Genomic DNA, 24,698 nt, shown 5'->3' on the forward strand with positions numbered 1-24,698 from the left:
GGCTTAAACAGCATGAAAAAAGGCCACGCATATTCACAAACTGAATGTACTACATGCTTCTCTTATTTTGAAAATTCCCTGTATTATTTCTGTCGCTCTCACACACTTCATTAGTCACAACTCCTCATACAATTGCAACAAGAAAGTAGTCGGTGGAGTGCCGAGCTCTGCGAAGGCCTGATAATCTCCCCTACAGAATGTGATTTGTTAATATCGTGCAACTGCTTACTGTGCATGTCATTTTCTGTCTGTAAGAATTTTATTTAAAGACACCTCCTGTAGAGCGATGGCATTTTACTGACAGCTCGCTGCTGTCGTCCTCTCTTGAGGGAAACTGCTGTTTCTCTGCCCATATATGCAAGCTTCCTCTCAATCAGAGCTTGAGTTGCTTGTTTAAGTAAATGCTTATAACCTGATAAAAGGCCAATTTTTGAGTGATATGTGTGTGAAAAATAAATGGTAGAGGATTGAAGATTGATGGTTAAGCTATAAAATAATATAATCAATAGGATTTTATAGCATGATTTATACATTTCCACATAGTATTATCCTGTTTTATGGTCTATAAAATGCCACAGAAGGGTGAAAAATGCCAAACACTGTTTCTCAAAGCCCAAGCTGATGTCTTTAAATGTCTTGTCTAACTCAAAGATATTCCGTTTATTGTCTCTGGGGAGAAAAAACCCACAAAATATTGATATTGAAGAAGTCGGGAATAAGAGAATTTTGACATTGTTCTTTGAAATATTATGTAAGTTGATTCATCAAAAATGCATTTAATAGCTGACAAGTGCAGCAGTAATAAAGTCTCTTGACACCAGGGCTCTGTCAGATGCTGCTCCCAACACACACTAGAGTTTCTACAGTACATGAAAAGTTAAATACAGAGACTGCTGAGGTGGGTGAGCTTATTTGTAAAATGTATTTTGTACATCGTTGCCAACTCAGGAGAAAGTCTGTATGTGTTCATGTAAAAACAAACTTTTAACCTATATGGTACATTTCATATATTGGCCAACTTGTGCTTTTGCAAGTCAGGACACACCTGAAGCGTTTGTGTACCTAATATGTAAAGGTGCAGGCGCTGGTAGCAGAATAAAATGAAAACAACCCTCAATCCAAAAACTGATACTACAAAGGCAACGAATTTGTGCGATAAATGTTTCATAAATCGCTTTTGTAGCTCATGTGTGGTCGTGTTTAAATCCCGATTTTCCCCTGCATGTCTCCCGCGTTGCTATTTGCAGATGTTTTGGTCAGCCTCTGTGGTCGTGCAGCTGTGCCCGGCAGATGCTGTTATCTGAACTGAGGACATTCTCTCAGCACTGTTCTGTAACAAACACTCTGTTGTCCATCCACAAGCTGATCTCATTGTGTTTGAAAATGTTAAACGGGGACAAACACTATGTTATGTTGGTAGAGACTGACAGAACATTCACATCAGTGCATTGGCCCATCCTTTATTTGCATTATTAGACTTTCTAATGAGGCCGTTATTGAGGACAATTACCACACATGTGCAGGACTACTTATATCAGTTCAAATCGTTTTAGATGTGTTTAGACTGTAGAAAAAAATGCAGAATTAGGCAAAGATGCAGCTTGGTTTTGGTGCAGAGTGAAAGGCTGTCCTTTCATAAGAAGTTTACAAAACTTATTCCAAATATGCATGTTGGATTTACCTGGTAAAGCTGTTTGGGTTTATGCTAGTTGGCTACAATTTGATTATACCAATGCATCAAATTCTGTACTATCCTCTTGCTTGTAGCATTTGGAGAGAACTACCGTATTTTCCGCACTATAAGGCACACTTAAAAGGCTTTAATTTTCTCAAAAATCGATGATGCGCCTTTTAACCCGGTGTGTCTTATGCGTGCACTGAGTTCCAAAATCTGACTGTCAGATCAATTCCCGTCGACATAGGGACGTAATACGTACACTACACACGCTGGCAGCGATAAACCTATTAGAGAACATTACATAAAGCTACGCACAGTACTGACTATTGTCCGAGCTTTCGCGGAAGCCGGCATCATTGCTGGCATCGTCCCGCTCAGGTGGCAGTCGACTCTCCGGACGACACGGTCATTTCTCCAAGCTGTGATGATCAACTGTCATGCCACTTTATACCACAGGGTGTCAGTAGTGGTTTCTAACAACATATAGCATGGGGCATTGGCATACAGGTAGAAGAAGATCCGCTACACGGTATTATCTGTTGTCGTCTCCCTGAGCAAGCATGGTGAAAATGAAGTTAAGCTAATAGCAGGAGTTCTTCTTGTATAACCAGCGAACATAACACAAGCCACACCGTCTGTCCGTTCACCCCAGCACAGCCACGCTTCACGGCCCCGGTCCTGACCAGGCGCCGCCATGCAGCTCTATTCTCGGGCGTGCGCCGCACGCTCGTCCCATCTGGGCTACCTGGTTGATCCTGTCAGTAGCATATGCTTGTCTCAAAGATTAAGCCATGCAAGTCTAAGTACACACGGCCGGTACAGTGAAACTGCGAATGGCTCATTCAATCAGTTATGGTTCCTTCGGCATCATTGCCGGCATCAGCCACCCGGCAACGAGACTGACTCCGACAATGACGAGAGGGAACCCGGCATGTTTGATGTCGAAATTACCCAGCTGTTCAATTCAGATACAGAAGATGAGGACTTTTATGGAAGTGTGACAAAAGATTGATCAAAACAATAATGTGAGTGTATTTTTAAATACGTAGTAGAATAAAGTTCAACCAAACTCACTGTTTTGCTTCCGTTTGCTTGTTTTAGCAAGCGCCCAATAATACGGTGCGCCTTATATATGACTTAAATACAGAAATAAACCCCGTAATCGAGACTGCGCCTTACAATCCGATGTGCCTTATGGTGCGGAAAATACAGTATGTACAAGCATGAGAGAACAAACATCAAAAAATTAATTTTGGAATAAGCATGTGCACGGTCAAACAGTCCATTATGTAACAGACTACCTCGTGACAATCATCTGCTACTGTTAAAACATACATCAGTGAACTGTGGTTTGACAAGGCAGAAATTCAATGGTTTTGAATTCTGAGTTAAAAAAAAAAAACTAAAGACCTCTTTAAAGCTTTATAAACTGGCAAACTGATATGTAATGTTGGACTATGATGGAGCTGGAATGAGGGGTGGAAAGAAAGGGAAGGAAGGAGGTGACACAGAAAGGAGTCTAAACACTGAAAATGGACATGTTGAATCAAAGTACACATGGCCACTGTGATGTCACCCATTGATTTGTGGGCTACAATTATGTATTTTGTTGAAAGGAAGGATATGATTGGGAATTTTCTAAGCCCATAGGGTAGCAACTTGTCAATCATAGGTCAGCCCATTGTAATGCATACCCTGCTTTATTGTCTATTGTAATCTAAAAGGGACCATAACTTACAAAATGAACATCATGATGTATTAAAAGAGACTGGGAATGAGTGCTTGAGACCATGAACACATTAGGAAACTGCTCACTTAGGTGATAAATCAAGCAGAAGTAGGATGATTTTCTCATAGATTTCTATACAATCAGACTTCATTTTGGAGAAGCCCCCTGGTGGCCATTTTAAAGAAAGCAGGTTTAAGGCATAAATGGAAGAGAAATGTACATGAAACTAAGTTTATGTTGACCACTGGAGTAAGGGCAAAACAAAATATCGATTCTAGTATTAAAGTGTAAAATAAATGTATTGTTCTAATGCCCTTGAGATTACTTTCTTTGCTTTCAAGAACATAATTCACGTTTTTTGATATTGATTCTGCTGTGAATGAGAGATATGGTGACAATAGTTTCTACCCCATTCCCAGTTTGTGTCCCAGCCTAGGCCTGGGATCTTTCTGCATGGAGTTTGCATGTTTTCCCTGTGCGTGTGTGGGTTTTCTCCAGGTTCTCCGGCTTCCTCTCACAGTCCAAAACATGCTGAGGTTAACTGGTGATTCTAAATTGTCCGTAGGGGTGAATGTGAGTGTGATTGTTTGTCTCTATGTGTAGCCCTGTGACAAATCAACTTCAGTGTGTTACATTCACACAAACAGCTCCTGTTGCATTCTAGCTACTATACAGAGTTCTGATAAAGGTGAAAAAGACTGCAGTTGTTTGATGTCTGTATCAGAAAAAGTTATGGCTGTCTTTTGAAATTAGCAATAAAGGTAAAATAAAAGAAAGCACTGTCTAAAACACGTCAGCATGTCACTCACAGAGAAAACCAAAGAAACTGTCTGCATTGGGAAATTCAAAAGTGTCCAGTGTTTTTATGTCCATGTCTTTTCATGAGAGATTAAAGTGTATTTAACAGAGCAAAGGATTAGAGAATAACTCTTGACTTCAAGACATAATAGGAGGATTTGTAGACTTATTCTGCGTCTCTCTCTGGCAGAAACTATTTTTATTAACAGATGTATGAAACAACTTTATCCAAAAGTCCAAATTTAGATGGGCATTTACAATTTAATGTTCTTTACTTGTCCATTTAGTGCCCTCTGAAGGCCCAAACTTCCTCTACATTTCATTGTCTTTCATATTTTAAAACATCATTTTCCAAATATACAATGAGCATGAAACTGTGTTAAATCACTATTTTGCATACTGATATGTAAAATGAATTCATTAGCTCTAAATAACACCTAGTCCAAGGTGATCGTTCCTCTGGGAGAAGCAAACCAACATGTTGTCATGTTGCAGGCTTTTCCTCCAGCCAATAGTCAGGCCCCAAGTTATTCAAAGCGGCACACGTAATCTCCCTTTGCTCCACCTATGCGGAGTTTAGTAAACACGTCTGTCTGCAGTGACTGAATCCACTCGGTTATTAGGGACAAAAAGCCCACCGGATCCCCCCAAAAACAGGCCGCTCAAAGCTCTCTTTATGAGTGGGCTGTGAGGTGAGAGTAATAGGCCTAAAGACAGTGTAAACCGTGGCTTCTCAACCTGCTGCCACTGGGACCACATACCAAAGGATCCCATTGGGCAGGGGCTGAATAAATCCCCCTCCATGGCTGATTAATTGAAACCAATGGATGGGGTGTCAGGAGGAGGAGAGAGGAGGAGGACGATGAGAGAAAGTCGAGCGCTGTCAGATGAAGGGAGGGATAGATGGCCGCCCAGAAGCTAGGGGTCACTCACAGGTTACATCACTCTAAACACTGGGAGTCGCTCGTCAAAGTCCGGCATCCCCAATTCATGCTTGATACTAAAAAGCACCTGACAGTGATGATGTATTTACACTCAGTTTAGCCTATTTTCATTCCACAGGTGTAAGCCTACAATCTGAAACTACACACCCACAAATGAATGCTATTAAGCACAGTAATGACGAGGGCAGAATATCAAGTGGTCAAGACATGCTGGCTAAAGAGTCTCAGCAACAATGGTGAAATATTGTGAAGGCAACCTAATAAGAGCTTGTCTGAAATTACCTTCATATGCAATAAACAAGTGTAATCTCCTTCTGTAATCTATATCTAATTATGTTTTAGCGGTGCAATATCAAAAATGCTTGGGGTATCCTAGTGTAATGCAGATGATCTGACCCCGATCTTTTCTGAAGTCAACATATCTTTTAATTTTTAAGATAAACAGAAAGTGCATTTGTGAAAAACACTGCTCATGTTGCAGCTGTTAGTCTGTGTGTATGAATGGTTTAAAAGCTAGTGTTTTAATTCAATAATGTCTCATTTGTATAGCGTCAAGTCAACTCAGGACACTTCACATATTAGGGGCAAGATGTTGTATTATTATATTATAGAGAAAAATCCATTCATTCCCTTTTAAAAAGCATTTAACCCTGTAAGCTTCAGTCAATTCCAGCCGTTTTCAGTACAAAAAATCGCTAATATTCTATTTTTAAATAAAAAAAATTACGAAAAATACGGGGAATATTGGACGCGCATCGGGAGGTGCATTTCCTTGAAAACGACCGATTCGGGGATTTTATACAGACTTCAGGACATGTTTTGGACAAAATAGTTTACTGGCTTGTGTCATCTGGATGTAAAAGGTTGGATTATGGCCGTTTTTTGTGGAATCTTTTTTTTTGTGTGTAATAATAAACCCGGAAATGTGAGTCGCGCTGTGTGCGTTGAAGCCGTGTATAGAGAACGGATGGATGAATATTTGTTTTTGTCAGACAAATGTGTTTTTCTCACCCGCTGTGGTAATCGCATCTGAAAGTGGTTTATACCGGCGGATTCATGAGAATCTAAGCTTTCCATCGGCGTATAGTGTTTGTATAATCGCGTTTGTACCTGTCAGACATTCTTGAAATTCCTATGCAAATTAGTAGGTGTACCGCCGGCGGTACACTGAAGCTTAAATGCAGTTGTTGGAAAACTTCTTTTTAATATAAAGAAACTTCAGACAGAACCAGGCTCCACCAAAATGCTCAACAGGCCTCAGCTAGTCTGATAATAATGAGTGGATCTCAATGCAGGCGATACTACCCAGTACACTGAAAAGACAGGACATGAGACAGACTTGACTTGTGAAAGCAAATGTACACCAGCTACACCGAACACAGTTCTCAGTTCTCATTGAATTTTTGTGTCTTCCAAACACAGCTGTAGGCAGAGTCAGTCAGTGTTTTTAATGTCAAAAATGGGTGAAAAGGGTCAAAGAATTTTTGTACTTTTCCAAGCTGAGAACCAAAGAAGTATGCCATGTCACCAGTGTGGTTCTGAGGAGAGTGTATGGGATTCAAATTTATTTCTAAAGCTGCATGTCTGTCGATACATAGTTCTGTCATTTTGTGTGTACAGCCAAGTGCAACACAATGAATTAGAAATGCGACTTGCCTCAAGTGTGAGCTATTATCTCCCCTGGCCATCAAGTTTTTTTGTCTAACCTTTGATAATTTGGTCCAAGTGTTAATACATTGGCAATAAAAGCATTTTTGTATGACTTGTTTGAATACCATGATCTTTAGCTGATGTTAAACATCTCAGCAAAGGGTAGAGGTTTGCACCAAATAATCAATGCAGCCCTGTTATTCAGGTAAAACCTCACAAATTCTTGATCCTATGGCAAGTGGCTCCAGCAACTGATGTAAATACTCCTCTGAGTTGTACAAGTAGCACACTGGAATGCAATCACTGAGCAATCACAGCCCTCATGGTCATCATGACTCTCAACTTGGACTCCAAAGTGCTTAAACTTTGGAGTTAGGTGTGATTTTAACCCACTGTGCAAATAAAACACCAGCATTCTCTTGACCAATTGCATGATTGAAGTCCCATTCAGCTTAACAGAATGTTCCACACAACTGTAACTGGAGAAGTGAAATCTGATCACAGATACTCACTCAAGTAGTATTTTGAGATCAGCTCTGACACACGCCTATACTGCAGTTCATTTCAACTGTTTCTGACCACAATATCTGTCACAGAGCCAAGACAGTGTGCAGAGTTGGTCGATCAGTTAAATAAGACAGACAAAAAGAACAGGTCAGTCTGTCTGCAAGACTGGAAGGGTCTGTTAGCTAAAACAGGCACCAGACTACTCAGTCACTTACTTATTGGATAGAGGATTGGTGAGGTAGTATCAAGACAAGTCTGTGAATGTACTATGTGTTTATAAAGTAGAACTACATATTCAGGCGGTCAATCAGAAAGCCCATTTTTAATACACAACGTTGACAGCAAACAGCGTTTCACCTGTAAAAGTAAAATCATGATTGAAAATATATAACTCTGACAAAGACCTCTTTGCAATTCTTTGTTATATTTTACTAAAAACTCATTATGATTAAAAGTCTATCACTATTTTTTATGAATGCCATATTTAAGGGAGCTTTTACAAGAGGTACCACTAGTCTATGGTTTCATTAAACAACTGGTGTATGTAGTCCATTAGGCATTTAATCTCCTTACCTTGAGATAATTTTCCATGGCAAGGAACTCGATGCAAAAGCAGCATCTGCCCTTCAAATAGTCCCAAACGCCTGATGACTGCAAAGGGGCAGGGAGGGTGGGCGTGGTCTGGGCAAAGGTTTGTCAAGTGGGGCCTAGTTATTTGAGATCCCAGGAGCAACCACCACCTAAATAAAAGCTTTAAGCAAACCAATAGAAAGAGTAAATGAAGAAACACTATAAGTTAACCACATGATTATGCTTATGCTTGATGCAAGAATGATTTTAATAGGCTGATATATATTCTGGAAACGATGATTGCTATAGAAGAGAATGATTTAAAATAAGTTATTTGATCATGCTAAGAAAAATGATTTAAAGAAGTGATTCAGTGGAACTAAGTGAGTTTTGAATTGAAGTAATCTGTGCTGTTCTGAGCTGTGTGCAGGGCAAAAAGCAGAAGTCACCATGACACTGCAGAAAGGAGGACATTGAGGAAGTTCTGTGGCCAAATATGCTCTTGGCAACATGTCTCAAGCAAATCAAATCAAATCAAATTATTTATTTATTTATAAAGCACCTTCAAAACAACCACAGTTGACCAAGGTGCTGTACATAGGCATAAACAACAAGATTAAAATAAAAATAATAAAAACAAAGATAAAACATTAACTAGGATAAAAACAATAAGAAGTAAAAGCAGACTGCACAATAAAAACAAAAACAATAAATAGACTAAACAAACTGGACTGCCCCTCCCAAAAATATATACATGCACATGAAACAACAACCTATGTGGTGTGAAATGCCAATGAGAAAAGGTGGGTTTTAAGAAGAGTTTTAAAATTGGACAACGAGGAGGCCTGTCTAATGTGCAGTGGCAGCTCATTCCAAAGCTTTGGAGCTGCCACAGAAAATGCTCGATCCCCTCTGAGCTTCAGCCTTGTTTTGGGGATCCTCAGGAGCAGCTGATCAGCTGACCTGAGGGAACGGCTCGGAGTATGTGGATGAAGAAGCTCAGACAGGTATTGGGGGGCAAGACCATGTAAAGATTTAAAAGCAAATAAAAGCATTTTAAAATGAATTCTAAAAAGGACAGGCAGCCAGTGTAGTGAAGCTAAGCAGTGAAGCAAGGTGTGTGTGTGTTAACAATGGAAGGTGGATGCTGTGTACTTGCTGGAAAAACATGATTTCTGTGTAACTGATGTATGTGTAATAGGAAGAAGGTTGTGTCTTAAACCTATGAATTAATTAATTGGGCGTACCTACTAGTTAGAATTGTGTGTGAAAATGTGTATGTGCTAAGCTGAAGTCGAGCTAGGGTATAAAACCCAGAGTCAAAGACACGGAATTCGAAGTTCTCCCCCGGAGGGGAGAGATGCTGCTCGCCGGAGCTGCCTGGGAGCATCGCCAGAGTTCTGAAGAATCTTCACCGGACCTTTCGCCCAAGAGACGTGAAGACAACGCGGGACTTAGGCTCCAGAGATCGCTGAGAACATCGTTGGAAGCAAAGTTGTTCTAACTTTGTTCAACAAGCGAAGACCACACTCTGCCAGACGGAGAGTCCTGAGAGGTCTACAGTTATCCAAAGAGATGAAGAGAAGACAGCACCCACGGCATCCAGAGAGGCGCAGGAGGCAGCAGCAGAGGGCTGCTCCACCCCAGGGGCTGGAGGACCCAGTGACCCACCGCAGCCTGATGAGACGGGGGCTTTCCACCACCACCATCCGACTGAGAAGACAGCTGAGACGCCCGCACTTGTGTTCCAGCTGCTACTAAAGATAACTGCCAGACCAACGATTGGCTTTCGGGACCTTTCCACTCCCCCTGCCTATGAAGAACACCCTCCATCCACAAAGAAGACTTCGTACCAAGTCTGCTGGTCCACGGAGGAGTTCAACTAGACGCAGGTCAAGACCGGGCGTGGCAGCTAAGGCCAGGCTGTCCGCTCTCTCTCCTAAATTTACTAATTAAAGAAGATTCTTAGGTACGCTCAGCTTAGTTTAATTTAGTTAAGTTAGAAATAATCAGAAATAATTAAATTGTTTAATCATGAATTAATGCTGTGCCCCTGCTAATAATTGCTTAATAAAACTCTATATTGCATTTAAAGAGAAGTCTTATGAGATTATTATGATTCACCTATTCTGCATAGTGGTAAAAAGTTAAGTTGATTGTGTGCATTAAATCTAATGGTTCTTAAAGGTTACTTTAATCCAACTAGTTATTTAAACATTACCCCTGAGGTTAATTTTCCAAACCTCTAAAACGAACCTAGGAATATCAACAAGTGCCACAGTTTTAAGAGGAAAGCTGTCGTTAACAAACGTGTTCAATAAATCAATTCTACTACTTAGGAGGGCTGCTTAGTAAGAGAGTATTTATTGGAGTAAGAGGGGTAAGACGTTTGGAAGAAGACAGTTAGGACCTAGGCGAGTATTCCTCGACACCAGCTTAATTATTCTGCTGAAACCTGTTAGGTGGAATACTAATAGGCAGATAGAATCTAACCCTTTAAACGGAGAGCTGGTCCTCAATTAACCTGAGGAAAGGGTTAAAGAAGGCTATACTGACCGACAGGTTAGGGGGTGGCCAGCATATGTCAGAAATCAAATTTTGCACTTGTGTGTGAGTGACTGTGTGAGTTTCTACAGACAAGACATGCTTCTGTATTCTACCCATTTGTGTGCAGACGTGAGTGCAGGTACTATTATCTGACAGCTTTATTTTAGGAACAATCACCTCTACGCAATTGTCATCGGATTTTCAGTCCAGTTTGTGTATTCTCGTCACATGCAGGATTCATGTAAATACCATGAAAACATCTCAGCTGCATGCACAGGCCCGATCTGTTTTGACAGTCCCTTCTAGTGTCCATTGTCCACGAGTGCGAGATGACGGCACCCTGTCAAGGCGTTGCGAAGATAATCTCCAAATCCGATTCAGAAATAGGCTGTTCTCTAATAAAACAATGGTTTTACACGAGCGATGGGAAGAGGCAGACTGAAATAGAGACAGACAGTGAGAGCGCTCTGAGAGGAAGGAGGAGTGACAGAATGGGAGAGAGAAAAGAGTTGGAGACCCAGGGGTTGAGGGGCCATGATGGCTAATGTGTGCAGACAGGCAGGCAGGTCTAGCAGGAGCTGTTGCAGCCATGTGCGTCCACCCCAGCCGCACACCCACACCCCCACACCCCTCTGCCCTCCCCTGGCTTGTTCACTCATTTGCTTAACAAGTTCATTTGTGCGTAGGCCTTCATCGGGTATGGCTGTCAAGTGATGCGCGAGACTGGCCCGCGGAACTGTTGGCCCTCGCAAGCTGTTCACCTGCATCCCTCTCCTCACCCCGCACACCCTCGCACACACCCACCCACGCATGTAAGGACACACACACACACACACACACACACACACACACACACACACACACACACACACACACACACACACACATTTTGTGCCAGTGTATAGACATGGCATCCAATAATACCAGAAGTGTGAGCAAATCGTGTGTGAACACTGCGTTCAAACCATGGAGCTTTCTCTTTGGACTTGTTTTGATGATTCTAGAGTTGGAGGGATTAGTTAATAAACTGATATGTTTAGAAACTGATAATAAACAGATTGTTTAACCATTTAGCAAGAAAAAATATCCTCTGGCTTCAGCTGAAATATGAAGATTTGCTGCATTTCTTTAAGTCTTATGTTTCTAAACTGATTATATTTTAATTTTTCAGTGTTAGTCGGATAGCAAAACAAAAGATGAAAATGTCACGATAGAAAACTTAAGATTTTATGACGGGCTTCCTCTTTGAGGATGGACACAAAAAAAACTGCAGTATGTTATCTTCTTTAAAATCACAAATTTATCATAGCCTGAAGCTACTAATAAAGAATTGTCAAATTTTCAACTTTCCAACAGTCCAGGAAACACAGAAAAACGTATGTTTGTTTCAATGGTTTCTGATTTTATAACTTTATTATATTGCACAAAAGACATTTTTGATTTATTTTTATTTCTACAAATGCTCGTGTCATTTCCTTAGCGGTGCAGGCTATATATTTATATTGCAATAAAAAGGAGCCCACTGTAAGTAAAACTCACTCTGATAATCTGTCAACTGCATTTAAGGGATCATAAAGACATCACAATGTGCACATTATGTTACTTCAAGATAAAAAGCAATCTTTTGTTTCTTCTTTTTTAATCGTTGAGTTTTGTCGAGGGACCATTTGTCTCTCTGGGATCTGCTCCAGTTATTTAATGAAACAATGTCAGTACCTGTCACTTTTTGGTCACTTCAACTGACAGCATTGTGTCTAATTGTTAGCTTTCATTCTTTCTCTTTCTCAGGTACAAACACACACCAAACCCATCTTTCTCCATCTCTTTTTTGCCCTTGTTTTTCCCTCACTGTTTTAGCGCCCCTCCCCTGAGGAAATATTAACAAGCATCATCTCTATGGAGTTGCCCTCAATCCTTGTACTGCACAGCAAGCCTGCTGCTTCAACAAGAGTGTGCACATACGCAGACACACGCAGCGAACACACGCAGCCTCAATGAGCATTACCACCCCCCACCCCCCACCCCAATGTTTCCCTGCTAACGTGGTGAGCATGCTGCCTCTTCATCAGCTCTTTTCTCCCCTGTTTTTTTTTTGCTTCCTACAAATCCATGACAAAGCTGTTGAATAAGCCTCATCAGCCTTTTCTTCTCACCCGGTTCCAGAGTTTTGCTTTAACTTTGCCAAAAAGTTGCAGTGCAATGAAATGTAAATGTGGGTTAGAGCAGTACACCGTGTTAAGCTGCTGAAGAAAGCGAGTTATTGCAATAACAGTATCATTTATGATTTAGGCACTTCTCTGTGCATCACGCAGGGTACAATTAATGAGTTTTCAGACTATCACAGCATATCTATAACAGGCTTGTGCAGATGGGATGTTTGCAGTAACCCTAATTGCGTAATATTGATGAACTTGGAAAGTTTTAAATGCAAACACTGCATTCAGGTAAACTATTGATATCAACTAATTATTTCAAACAACATCAGTCTTCATGCCTACATGTGCACATTCAAAATGACCCTGAAAAGAAAATTGCATATGGAGCAATGTTTCACAATGGTAGATCAAATTAGTAACATTTATGTGTTTCAAGTGGAAGTCTGGTGCTAGTACAGGAGCATACTGTCATTGCCAAAACCCACAGTGTTTCGGTCTACAAAATAAGAAAGATTTAACTGATATGTCTTCCACGGAAAAAACAAGTTGGAGCATAAATTTAGTATGTTTTAGTGCACACTAATATAATGGTTTTTATCAGGATTTTGGAAATGTCTACGTGACTTTATGTGCCAAAATGTATCCTGATTTAGAAACCTGCATATTCTAATGTAGTTGCTTCAAAAGTAGCCAAGACATCAAACATCTCATTTAAGGTACTGATCACAGTTTCTGGCTGCACTTAGGATGATAGTAGACATGTAAATGGACTAATTTAAATGCGGTTTGTTGAGTTTGGATGATGAAGAGCGCTCTAAAACAGGACCCTTTTCACATCAGACATTTTGAGTAGTCATAACAAAATCAGTACAGGTGAAACAAACTGTAAATAGTCTCTCAGGTCCACTAAGTATAGCAGCATGTACAAAAAGCCTGAAAATGTCATGACAACTCCCAAGAAGTGAAGCCAAAATATGTTGTAAGTGAACGCCGCCACCTTGCTTTTGTGACAGCATTGGCAATAGAGTCGTTGAAAAACGACAGCACATATTTCCAAGATGTTTTTTGTTTGTACTGTAGCGCTAAGTGGTGACATGCTGTCCATCTTTATATAGAGTGTATGGTTTCAAGTTAAAAGTAATTTAAGTTACGCTTCGGAGTTTCTGATCATTCACATACTTGTCTGATAGAGACTGTTTTAAAGCTGTATCTAACGGTGTCTTTATATCTCCAAATCTTACCAAGCAAAGCAGATACAAAAGGCAGTTTTTACCACAGATAACAGGTTAGCTTTCAGTCAAAACCCACTAAAAAATATCAAAATTGGAAGTGATTTGGTTAAATCCAAACTGTAGAAAGCACCAGGATCTTACATCATTGATGCTATAATAAAAGTATAATTTGATGTATGGACACATATATTGAACTGGACAACTGATTATATATAGAGTAAGTAGAATGTTCCTGAACTGAAATACATACAATAAATGATGACCTTTTCAACATGCCCTAACATCTTGTATAGGTATTATGTCACTCATAACAACCCTTTCCCATCATTTTTAAGCCCTCGTAGTTTCATAGGTACAGGAGGTACCCACATGAAATTTTAAATACTGAAAAACACATTGAGCTTGGTTAAAAATCAATCAAATCAATTTTACATCCACTTCAAGTGTGTAAGGTTAAGCCAAACTCTGCCTTCTCACAGAGTTTTCTCTGTCAGCAACTTTAAACATTAAAGGGGAACTTCGTTTTTTTCAACCTGGGGTCTGTTTTCATATGTCATTTCATACATATGAGTGATGGAGAAATGAATTTTCGACATAGTATTTAGCCAGGCAGGCAGCTTCGCAGCTCAGCTAGCGAAAAGTCTGCTGCAACTGTCCCCCCCGCGTCAAAGTCCGCCCTAAGGTGCTTTTTTCCCCCCACACTGACCAGCTCGGATAGTCTCAACGAGTGTCCCACAACATACTAGCGATGAGAAGTGAACGAAAACCTCCACATTACTTGGCAATCGCTATTTGTTGTGGTCTGTATCCAAATCTCGGGATGCTAGAAAGCAAATCTTGTTCCGAAATTGCGCGATAGCTCGTGCCAAAACACCGGTGGAGGAAACAGCTGTTTCACAACAAATAGCGATCGCCAAGTAATGTGAAGGTTTTTGTTCACTTCTCATCTCTCGTATGTTGTGGGACACTCGTTGAGACTATCCGAGCCGGTCAGTGTGGGAAAAAAAGCACGTTAGGGCAGACTTTGACGCGGGGTGGACAGTTGCCCCATACTTTTCGCTAGCTGAGCTGCTAAGCTGCCTGCCTGGCTAAATACTGGAGCAATGTCGAAAATTCATTTCTCCATCACTCACATGTATGAAATGACATATGAAAACAGACCCCAGGTTGAAAAAAAAAAAAACAAAGTTCCCCTTTAATATCATGGAATACATAGTGTCAGCAGCAAAAACTGCCAGTTTTTTGTCAATAACATAAAGTTAAAGAAACAAACATTGGTGCCCTGGATGTGTTGTCTGCATCCTGACAATTCACTGGAGAAAACTTGAACACGTGTAAAAAAAAGACTAAACAGGAGTCATATCACCATGGTTGGTCTAAAAAAAGTTATAGCACATCATTATTACTTCTGTGTCAAAACTATTTTCTCACATAGTCATATTTTAACACTTTGCAAACGTACTTTATAGCTATGAAACAGAAAAACAACATTGGTATTCACATGTTTTATTTAATAGTTTGGACAAATCCCATTGATCCAACAAGCTTGTAGCATTCAGTGCTTGTTTGGGAGTATTTCAGATTCTACTATGATAGTGTGAACGTCATGATAATGAAGACTAGGTTTGTTGCTTGTGACATCCACATTAAGTAGAAGTTAAACACACTCCTCTACATGCTGTATACATGTTTAGTGGTCATTCACTCAGGTTTGTCAGGGTATTAATTAATTGCGTAAATAGACTCCCAAATTTTGCATTTCACAATAAAAAACTGTGATATGACCTTTGAAAGTTTAAATGATATGAAATATTCTAAAACACACACACACACACACATCCAGGGTACCAATGCTTGTTCCTACAGCCCTATGTTACAGAAATTAAACTGTGCTATAGAAACCTTGATATACCCCAAGATTTTGATGCTCAAAGCAGTTTTTTAAAAAAGATAATCATACTCAACAAAAACAAAATTTTAGCTTTAGAATCTGACACCTGCAGTGAATGCATAACTGATTGTTTGCAGTTTCTAATAAAGCTGCGATGTGTGTTTTAGCCCTGAAAATGTACTTATGTTCATAGTATGAAAGCAAAATTTTCTATGGCTTCATCAAATATACTGAATACATTGTTCATTTAAAATGAACTTTTGTTAGATTTGATTGAAAAATTATCTTTCCTTAAGAAGTTTGACTCTGAAACACAGTCCATGTATATGACCTGACTTTAGCTGAATTTGAAGGGACTTACGGCCATTTTCAGAGAAAAGCATATTTGATCTTACCACAAAGGTTTAGTTAGTTCTGCTTTGTGATGAAGAGTTCCAAGAACCCCCAAAAATGGTGGGAGGATTATCTTCATGGACATAGAAACAAATGTAACCTTAAATGCTTTTTGGAAACTGTGATTGATGGATTTGAACAGTAATGTCTTTTGGGTTCTTTCTATCTGTGTGTCGGTCTTCATTTATTAATTTATTTGGCCTGAAATCAGGACTGCAAGGGCCTGTGATCCTGATCCTGGTCATCAGGATCATACTGGAATAAAGCCTCAATCCACGTCAATCCCAATCCCAGTGGCCAAAGACCCCATGCTGGTTGGAAGACGCTGCCCTGTGCCACTGCAGGCTTTGGGCAGTTCACCCTTGCCATGACCCAAAGATTCTTCAATAAGGTGTTTTTGCCTCAGGAAGGTAACTATCAGGGGTACTAACCACAGTGTGACGTCCCATATATGCATTTTTCTCCCTACCCCTTAAATATAGATAAAAAATAGTGGGTGGTGGCCCCTACCTACCACAAAGCATGTAAACCCTACGACCCCTAATCAATGGATCATTTACACCTTATAATATTCTCAGGTCTCTCTTGAGAATGAGACTCTGTCTCAAGGAGACTACCTGTAGAAATAAAGGCTAAATAAATAAATAATAAAAGAGCAGGTAGAACTGCTAGTAAGTAAGAGGGCAAGTAGCATTTGTTTTATTATGGTTATTTTGACTCTCAATCTGGAGAACTTGTCTATTTGATACTATTGAGTAAGATGTGAATGATAGGTTTGACAGTGTTTTGATAAATATGAACAGATAACAACCTTTCATATGACAAGAAAATACTGAGTGCTGAGTCACCTCAAGGTCTGAGGACTTCAACCTTTGGTCAGCGTCTATCTCTCTCTTCCCTCGTGTCTCCAGCTGATGTCTGAAATCTGTCATTTATAGCATCTCCACAGTGAGGCACCTTCTGAGGAAATGACTCTGCAAGTTCTTATTTCACTGAAGTTATTTGGCTGCTGTGTGCTGCATTTAATGTAGCATGTATAGACAAGTGGCATTATGAGACAAGGTATTCTGGGTAAAAAAAAAAAATCAAAGTCCTTCCATGTGTTTCAATTCACAGGCTAAAATTGATATGGAATTGTCCTGCTTCAATTGTCAAGATGAAGGATGAGAAAATACATGACGAAAATTTGGTTTATTTAATTACCAAATTAAGCAGCCAGTGTATAGTTTACTCAGCTGTGTTACAGATTGAAAGATGCCACCCAGTGAAACAAAAGGTTTTTTGTGTTGTTAAAATGTTGTATTTTACTTGCTAGAAGATATATCACAAGTGAAAAAAAGCACCCTTTCCATGGCTTGAGCATTTCAACCTCTCATGTGAGAGGCTCAGGTGAATACAGGTGTTATACATATTTCAGTTGAACTTATTTAAAGCCCTGCATCCAAAATGTTACCCAAGTCAAGTACATTACTATACATGATACTATGCTACATATTTTATTTGGATTACAGTTTATGATGAATGGAAACAGCATTTTAATGTTGCAGCTGGTCAACTGGGATTTTTAATCACCTCCTCCTCCAAAAGAAATCTTGTTCCATATCTTGTTAGCATGTCTACATGGTGTTGTTTTTTTTATTTGCTAGAAGACATATGAGTGACATAAACAGTCAATTCAATGGCAGAGCAGCTCCACCTTGAAATTGCCATTCTTTGATGTCTTAAAAAGATGGACTTTCACACGTGTTTCACACATAATAAACCTAAAGAACTAAAGCTGCCAACTTGTCATTTTCTAGCGGAGAGGGGCTTTACAATATTTGAAGCAACAGTGTAGATTTAAATCATGAAGAAGAAAAAAACAAAAGCTTTGATATGTGTAATTTTGATACACAGATGAGTTCTTAGGGGTTAATCAGTGACCGGAGGGACTTTAAAGTCTCTGAAGCTAATTCATGACCTTTAGTGGTTATAGTTAAATTAGTTTTCCCCAATTTTAAATCTTTCTCTTTGTCTTACACTGAATAGAAAGACAATAAAATGGCACCGATTTTTCTTTCAAAACTTGTGTACCGTGAAAACACGTATATCCAGTGTCAAATATCAACTAACCTCAGCTTTAAGGAAAGAAGTCGACTATGATTTCCAAGAAGCATTTCAGAAAGAAACACTCAGTAACCAGAGCTGATTCTGTGGCACTCACACCAAGTGGAAGCTGCCTGTTAAACTCTGTATAAACTCAACAGTGCATTTAGTGCCTTATTTCAGATTGTGAAAAGTTAAAAACAGCTCAAACTTATAATACCGTAAAATTAATGTTGGAAACTTTGCATTTACACGTCGGGGAACATTTAAGATGTGGCATTAAAGAAGTACCCTTCTAAGTTTTGAACTTCCCTCTGATCAGCTACCCATATCTCCTTTCAGTCAGCCAATCAGCTTGTCAGCAATTCATTCACCTCCCCATTCAGTCAGTATCAGTCATTAATTCTTCTACTCATCCACCCATCCATGCATGTATCATCAGCTTGCTGTGTCTTGTCTAGTATGAGTGTGTTCTTCTGCAAGGCAGCTGTGAGCCCGGAAGCCAAACTTAGTGAAGTCAGAGGGAGACTGAAGGTTCGAGTCACCACAGGGAGATGGACAAGGGGCACAAAACAGCCACACAAACACACACACTTTCTATATCTATTTCTGTCTCTCTTTTCTCTTTTCCACATGTGCCTGTTCCCTTGCTTGCTGAGCCTTGGTGCAGTGAGTAAACACAGCTACTTTGCACTTACGCTCCATAAACTGCAACACCTGCCCCCAGATGGGCAGAGTTTTTCCTCTTTTTGTGTTTGTGTGAGTGTGTGTGTGTGTGTGTGTGTTAGTGTGTGGGCCCCTGCTGGCTTCCTACGCTAGATGTAATGTACTGAACTGTATATTAGCAGCTACCGTAACATTATATATGACATCCGTGGATGTTTCACAGTCGATTCCGTTTCAACAAATTTCATAACAGCTTCCAGATACTGTGGATTTTTTTAATATTCCTGCCAAAAAAACAGCTCTGTTCATGATTTTTTAACTAAAAGGGGGTTATTTTAGGAGAACATCAAGCCACTAAACTGGCACTGACGCTGTGACAGCCTGCAGGGCATACAGACTAAATATGTCTACGTATGCTCATATAGACAGACAGACATAAACAGAGAAAGTAAGTAGGTGTTGGAGTGCAACAGCCCTCTGGATGAATGCCACCACAGTGGAAGAATCTGTACTTTTCTAAACAACAGCGCCTCATTAGCTTCTTTGCAAGGCACCCTGTGATCCAGAAAATCTGCTTATATACAAAGAAATAATTTGGGTCAGTTGTCGAGGCTATAAGTTTTGTTTGGGTTATGACTATTTCAAAATAGTAGTGAAAGAAGTTTCAAAGCCTAACAGTGTAATCTACAACATTAAAAGAGAAGTACATGAAGTCAAAAGCAATGAGAGGTTGATCAGAGCTGGGGGGTTTTTATTATGAAAATGGGACTATCTTTTCTTTCAGTAAAAGGATGTCAAAGCCAATCACCAGCACTCACTTTGCAATTACCACATCCATCTGAACTCCTTATTACTGCAATTATTAGTCAAGCATGTCTTGAAATCACACATGACCTCAGTATTGTCCCAACATGGCGAGGTCGGTCTACCGCTGTGAGGAAGGATGTGACCCATGTAATGACAGAGGAAATGAAGGAACAAGGTTTTGATAGGAGCTGGGCGGCTAAACTACTTTTGAGACAGGATATTGGAGGATTTGAGAGACTGGAAAAGTATTTGAAGGTAGCGATGAAGATAAGGGAAGCCTGTGTGTACACAGGAACGGAAGAACAGTCACTTTGTTGGCCACATGTGTGAAGCTTTGCAATTAAAAAACTAAAAAATTACATAGAGGGATATAGTTTAGTATTATTATGAGCACTGGGAAATTCAATTATCAATTTAAATGAGGACAAATACAGTTGTAACCCCTACTAGTTTATGCTATTAAACAACATGCAGTTTAGAGAATTGCTTCCACAACCTTGCCCCTTCACTTATGTTCATATTATTTGTTAAACTGTAGATAGAGTTAAAATGAAGTACAACATGACATTAGTTTGACATTTAACATTTTGGCACCTCTCCTTACACTGATCAATTGCACACAAAATCCTGGTGTGTAAAGAATAACTGACCAAACTTGTCTGGACTGTCCAGAAGGTAGGGTTGGACCGTTTTTGGAAGGGTCGCTCATTTATTCCTCTACGCTGAACTTGGCTGTTAACAGTGTGTGTGTAAGTGTGGCTATGCACACAAGCAATCAGCTTTATCAGCTCAAACCAAACTTGAGTCAACCTACAGTAATCAGCTCTGACAGTATGGACACACAGAGGTTTCTCCCAAACGTCCTGATTGCATCCATTACCACTTAGGAAATGTGAGAAGAAAATTTTGGAGAGCTAGGAAACAGTGAAGTGCCAATCAAAAAGACTAACCAACAGCAGTAAATCTGCAAACAAGTGAAGTGTATACTGATCATCTCACAACAATGTTCTGTTGGGAAGCCTCGGGTCCTGGCGTTCATGTGGATGTAACTTTGGCATGTCCCACCCAGCTAAACATTGTTGCAGACCAAACACACCCTGCCCAACGGCAACGCGACTCCTTAACAGCATCGGATTCCTCCAGCCGGACAATGAGCCCTGCTACACAACAAGAACTGCTCAGGAATGGCTGATGGAACATGACCAAAAGCCCAACATGCTGAACCAACTTCCAAACTCCCCAGATCCCAATCCAATCGAGCATTTGTGCAATGCATTTGAACAAGCCCGATCAACAGCAGCACCACCCCACAACCCACAGAACCCAAAGGATCCATTTTCAGCATCTCAGTGCCAGACACCTTAGGACACTCCCAAAAGTCCCACATCCAAGCTCTGACAAATTAGTGCTATACTCTTGGCAAATGGGGGACCGATACAATATTAGGCGGTTGGTTTTAATGTTGTGGCTGATCGGTATACGTTGTAGAAAGGGTTGGAAAAAATGCCTGGTGTAGCAAAACACAGTCAATTTACCCAATTTGATGAATTTTTAAGCTTTCTCACTCATAGTATATTTCCTCGATTTTCTGTCTTTAACATCATCCACAATTCCAACAGTGTTTTTCTATCAACAGTGATTGAGATGATAGAATTGTTTCATTCTAAACCAGCAAGGAAGATGAATTTTTCGGAGACATGGAGGCTCTCAAGTCCTGCTGAGCTTCATCCATCCAAAAAATTTAGCCAAAGCAGAGAAGGACTTTGCCCACACAACTGATTTGTCAAAGCAATTTGCGTTACAGCGGAAAAGAAGCCCCCCTGCCAAGCCAACCGAAATGCTCACATACCAACAACACAACTGCAAGATATGATGAGGACGTTACAGTTACTTGTGACAGAAATGAACCACTGGACACCAAGTGCTTCATTTATGGAGAATTTCTTTACAAAACAGACTGCTTCGAAACTGACAGTCCAAACGAGTGGTTCTCTGATTTCCAGTGAGCTGAATAAAACCCACTCAGAGTCTTCTCAGTAAGGTTTATGAGTGAGTCTAAAAATGATGCAGTTTAATGAGGATTAACAAGGTATAATTATCCATGCACTTTCCACTGGTGCTGAGATCTAGATCTTTTCTTGCGGTAGTATGACAGCTGAAGCAGCTACATAAGACTGTGAACACGCTAATGAACTCATCTGGCTTTGTTCATTTCCGTTGTTCAACTGTGAATTTAAATTGCAATGAAAAGAGTCCCTTAGAAATTCAAAAATATACAGAATAGGCTCCAAGGTAATATTGGACAGTCATACCCTGGAGGATAGCGACTGCTGCAGTAAGTCTCCTGAGGTGAGTGAAGGAGCCACTTAAGGTAAAACTGTTTGTGAGAGGAACGACATCAAGAAAGAAAGGAGGTTTAACCCTTTCAAGACTAAACAGTTTCTGAGCGGTTTTGCTCCTTTCACGTATTGAATTTATTTACGGAAAATGGCAAAACCATGTAGAGAGAAGTCAAAAAAATGTCTTATGTGCTGTACGACAGTTACAATGTAATAAATAATAAAAATAGAAATAAAAGGAAAATTACTCTGATTATTTATTTGACAAAATTTGAAAAAAAATGAAAAAAATCAGCATTTATGTCCACAGATGCTCTACTTACGTTATATACATATATATTACAGCACTATTTCTCTCCATGTCATTCGGTCTCTGTTCTGCTCCGTTTAGACACATCCTGCAGTTCAGCCTACTTCATCCCAAAAGTAAAATAACTTCCACGCAGAATTTTATTTATATTTATTTAATTACTTACTTTACAAGCCATTTATTTTTGGTGACTTGTAAATGACATTTGTAATCTGAAGTAATTTTGATGAGATATCACATTTTTAACTATACATTTGGTTATTTTTCCCAAAGGAATTCTTTGTGTTTCACAGTTTCTAGCTCTGACTAATGCTGTCATTTTGGTGATTCTTGGATGATAAGCGCTTTTCAGACCTGCCAGTGAGTTTTGGACTCCAGAGGGTTGAGTGCAGAAGAACACGTATCTGTACTTCCAACAAAAACTGTGGAGGACAGCAATTCTTTCGAGTTACAAACTGCAGAAACTCACATTAATTCGAGCAATGTACAACTGTCCAAACAACCACAGATTAGAGTAGCAAGACTGCGGTCTGTAGCTGGCCCACTGGTGCTGGAGCGAAAATTCATTTGACAGGACATCAGGAGGAAGAGTGAATCAATATGAACCAAAATTGGGACCCAAACACTCAGGCAACACCACCTGCAAGTCCTGAAGAATTAAATAAGTCCTGTCAGTCAAAGCTTTGGGAGAAATACGGTGTGTGTGTTAACAAATCTAAACTGTCCAGAATCAGCGGATTAGCATGTGGACTGTCGTGAATGCTGCTTTAGGGAATTGTTCTCAATTTACACACACACACACACACAGAAACACATACACAAATACGGATATACACACCTATGTGATTGGAGCTCACACACACACACACACATGCACACACACAAACACACACACTGCAGCTCTAAATAGCTACACCCTTCCACCCACAACAACCTTCCATTCCTGAATTTGGTGCGTGAGCGCTTTGAGCATCTGTTGTGTTGGTGTGTTTGTTGCGCGGGTGCACAGAAAACTCCAAATATTTGTATATATGTGTGTAGGTGTCTCTCTCTGTCTCTATGTGTGTGTGTGTGTGTGTGTGTGTCAACTGTGATTGTGTGTCTGTGCTAGCCTACAGAACCATCGCAAGCTGACTCAGCCTTGACAGTGGCAATCGGAAACAGGAGACAAGGACTTGGCTAACAGCATAAGCCGGCAGCAAGGTCGGATGCAAACACACACATGCAGACAAAGACACACGCACAGAGGTACACACACCTTTTTGTCTTTACCTGCTATAATGGAAATAACTGTAGCTCTTATCTTAAACAGATCAGAGGGATTTAATTGTTGCAAAGTGTTTCAAAGTCAGTCGACAGTTAATAAAAGGAAGTGGAGCGAAGGATGTATGTGCCAAAGAGTGCAATTAAAGCGGCTTGTGGAGGGAGGAGGAGGCGAGGGGGGGCATAAATATCGGCCCTTTTCTGGACACTTCTGCTTTTCTACTCTGTCACTCTCTTTCACACACACGGCGGACCAGCCCACTTCCTTACCAACCCCATCTCTCACAGCGCTGCCCGGACTTCCCACTGCAATTACTTATAAAACTTTTCAGGGCCGCCACACGTGGTCGGGTTTTTAAAGAGCTGCGTCCCCCTCCTCACGTGGTGCGGGGGGTATTGAGTCGTCACAGACCCCCTGAATGATCACCGAAAAATAAGGCGGCATAGACAATAGCTCGTCTTGATGAATTCAATTCTTTCAGGACCCTGTACCGTTGTCCAGGCAGCTCCGGGCAAAACAATCGTTGCTTTGATAGTCCAAGAAACACACACTCACTCGGTTGCTCTTAGAAACTCCCTCTAACTACTTCCGAATCGGGATCTAAAGATGATATACATCTGACCGGAACTTGGGATTTTGTTCGGTTTTGCCCCGGTAGTCTCCTTTCTAAGTCTTGCAAGAAGATGTTTACTTCTGCTCAAGCCGGCGTGAGGTGCAGAAGAAACATCAGCATGCTCGCTTCCGTTTGCGAGTAAAAACAAACAAAAAAAACAACGAAAAGAAAAGAAAAAGAAACACAATATGACAGCTTGAACTGACCTGGTCTGCGGTGGAAGCAGCAATGGTGTTCGACTCAGACATGATTTGATGCTGTGACCCAGTGGTGCTTCTCTGCTGGCCACTGTAGGCTCCTTCATTCACACCTTGCCTTTCAGTTCCGCAGCGAAAGAGGGGGGAATAAACACAGTATACCCTCCCTTTTGCCCTGGCTTGATTAATGCCTGAATTACTTTCACCTCATTTCATCTGATGGAGCTCTGCTTCCTCTCCGCCTCTCTTGCTCATTCGGCATGGTAGCCCACTCTCTCTCTCGTCTCTCTCTCTCTTCCCCCCTCCCTTCCTTCTGTGATTC

At 40.4% G+C, this 24,698-nt stretch overlaps 1 protein-coding gene across 3 annotated transcripts in view; it reads right to left on the minus strand.

Moving 5' to 3' along the window:
* slc6a9 (solute carrier family 6 member 9) overlaps positions 1–24,698 on the minus strand; it is a 97,379-nt gene that overhangs the window by 35,393 nt on the left and 37,288 nt on the right. The window contains exon 1 of one of the 3 annotated variants that reach the window (XM_022205107.2): positions 24,386–24,685. The exons of the other annotated variants lie outside the window; for them this stretch is intronic. Within the exon in view, the coding sequence (XP_022060799.1) occupies positions 24,386–24,427 (42 nt within the window). The 5' untranslated portion in view covers positions 24,428–24,685. Of the gene's footprint in view, positions 1–24,385; positions 24,686–24,698 lie in introns of those variants that run through there. 3 annotated transcript variants of the gene reach the window in all.

This window comes from Acanthochromis polyacanthus, chromosome 9, assembly GCF_021347895.1.
Source record: "Acanthochromis polyacanthus isolate Apoly-LR-REF ecotype Palm Island chromosome 9, KAUST_Apoly_ChrSc, whole genome shotgun sequence".
Classification (NCBI taxonomy): domain Eukaryota; kingdom Metazoa; phylum Chordata; class Actinopteri; family Pomacentridae; genus Acanthochromis; species Acanthochromis polyacanthus.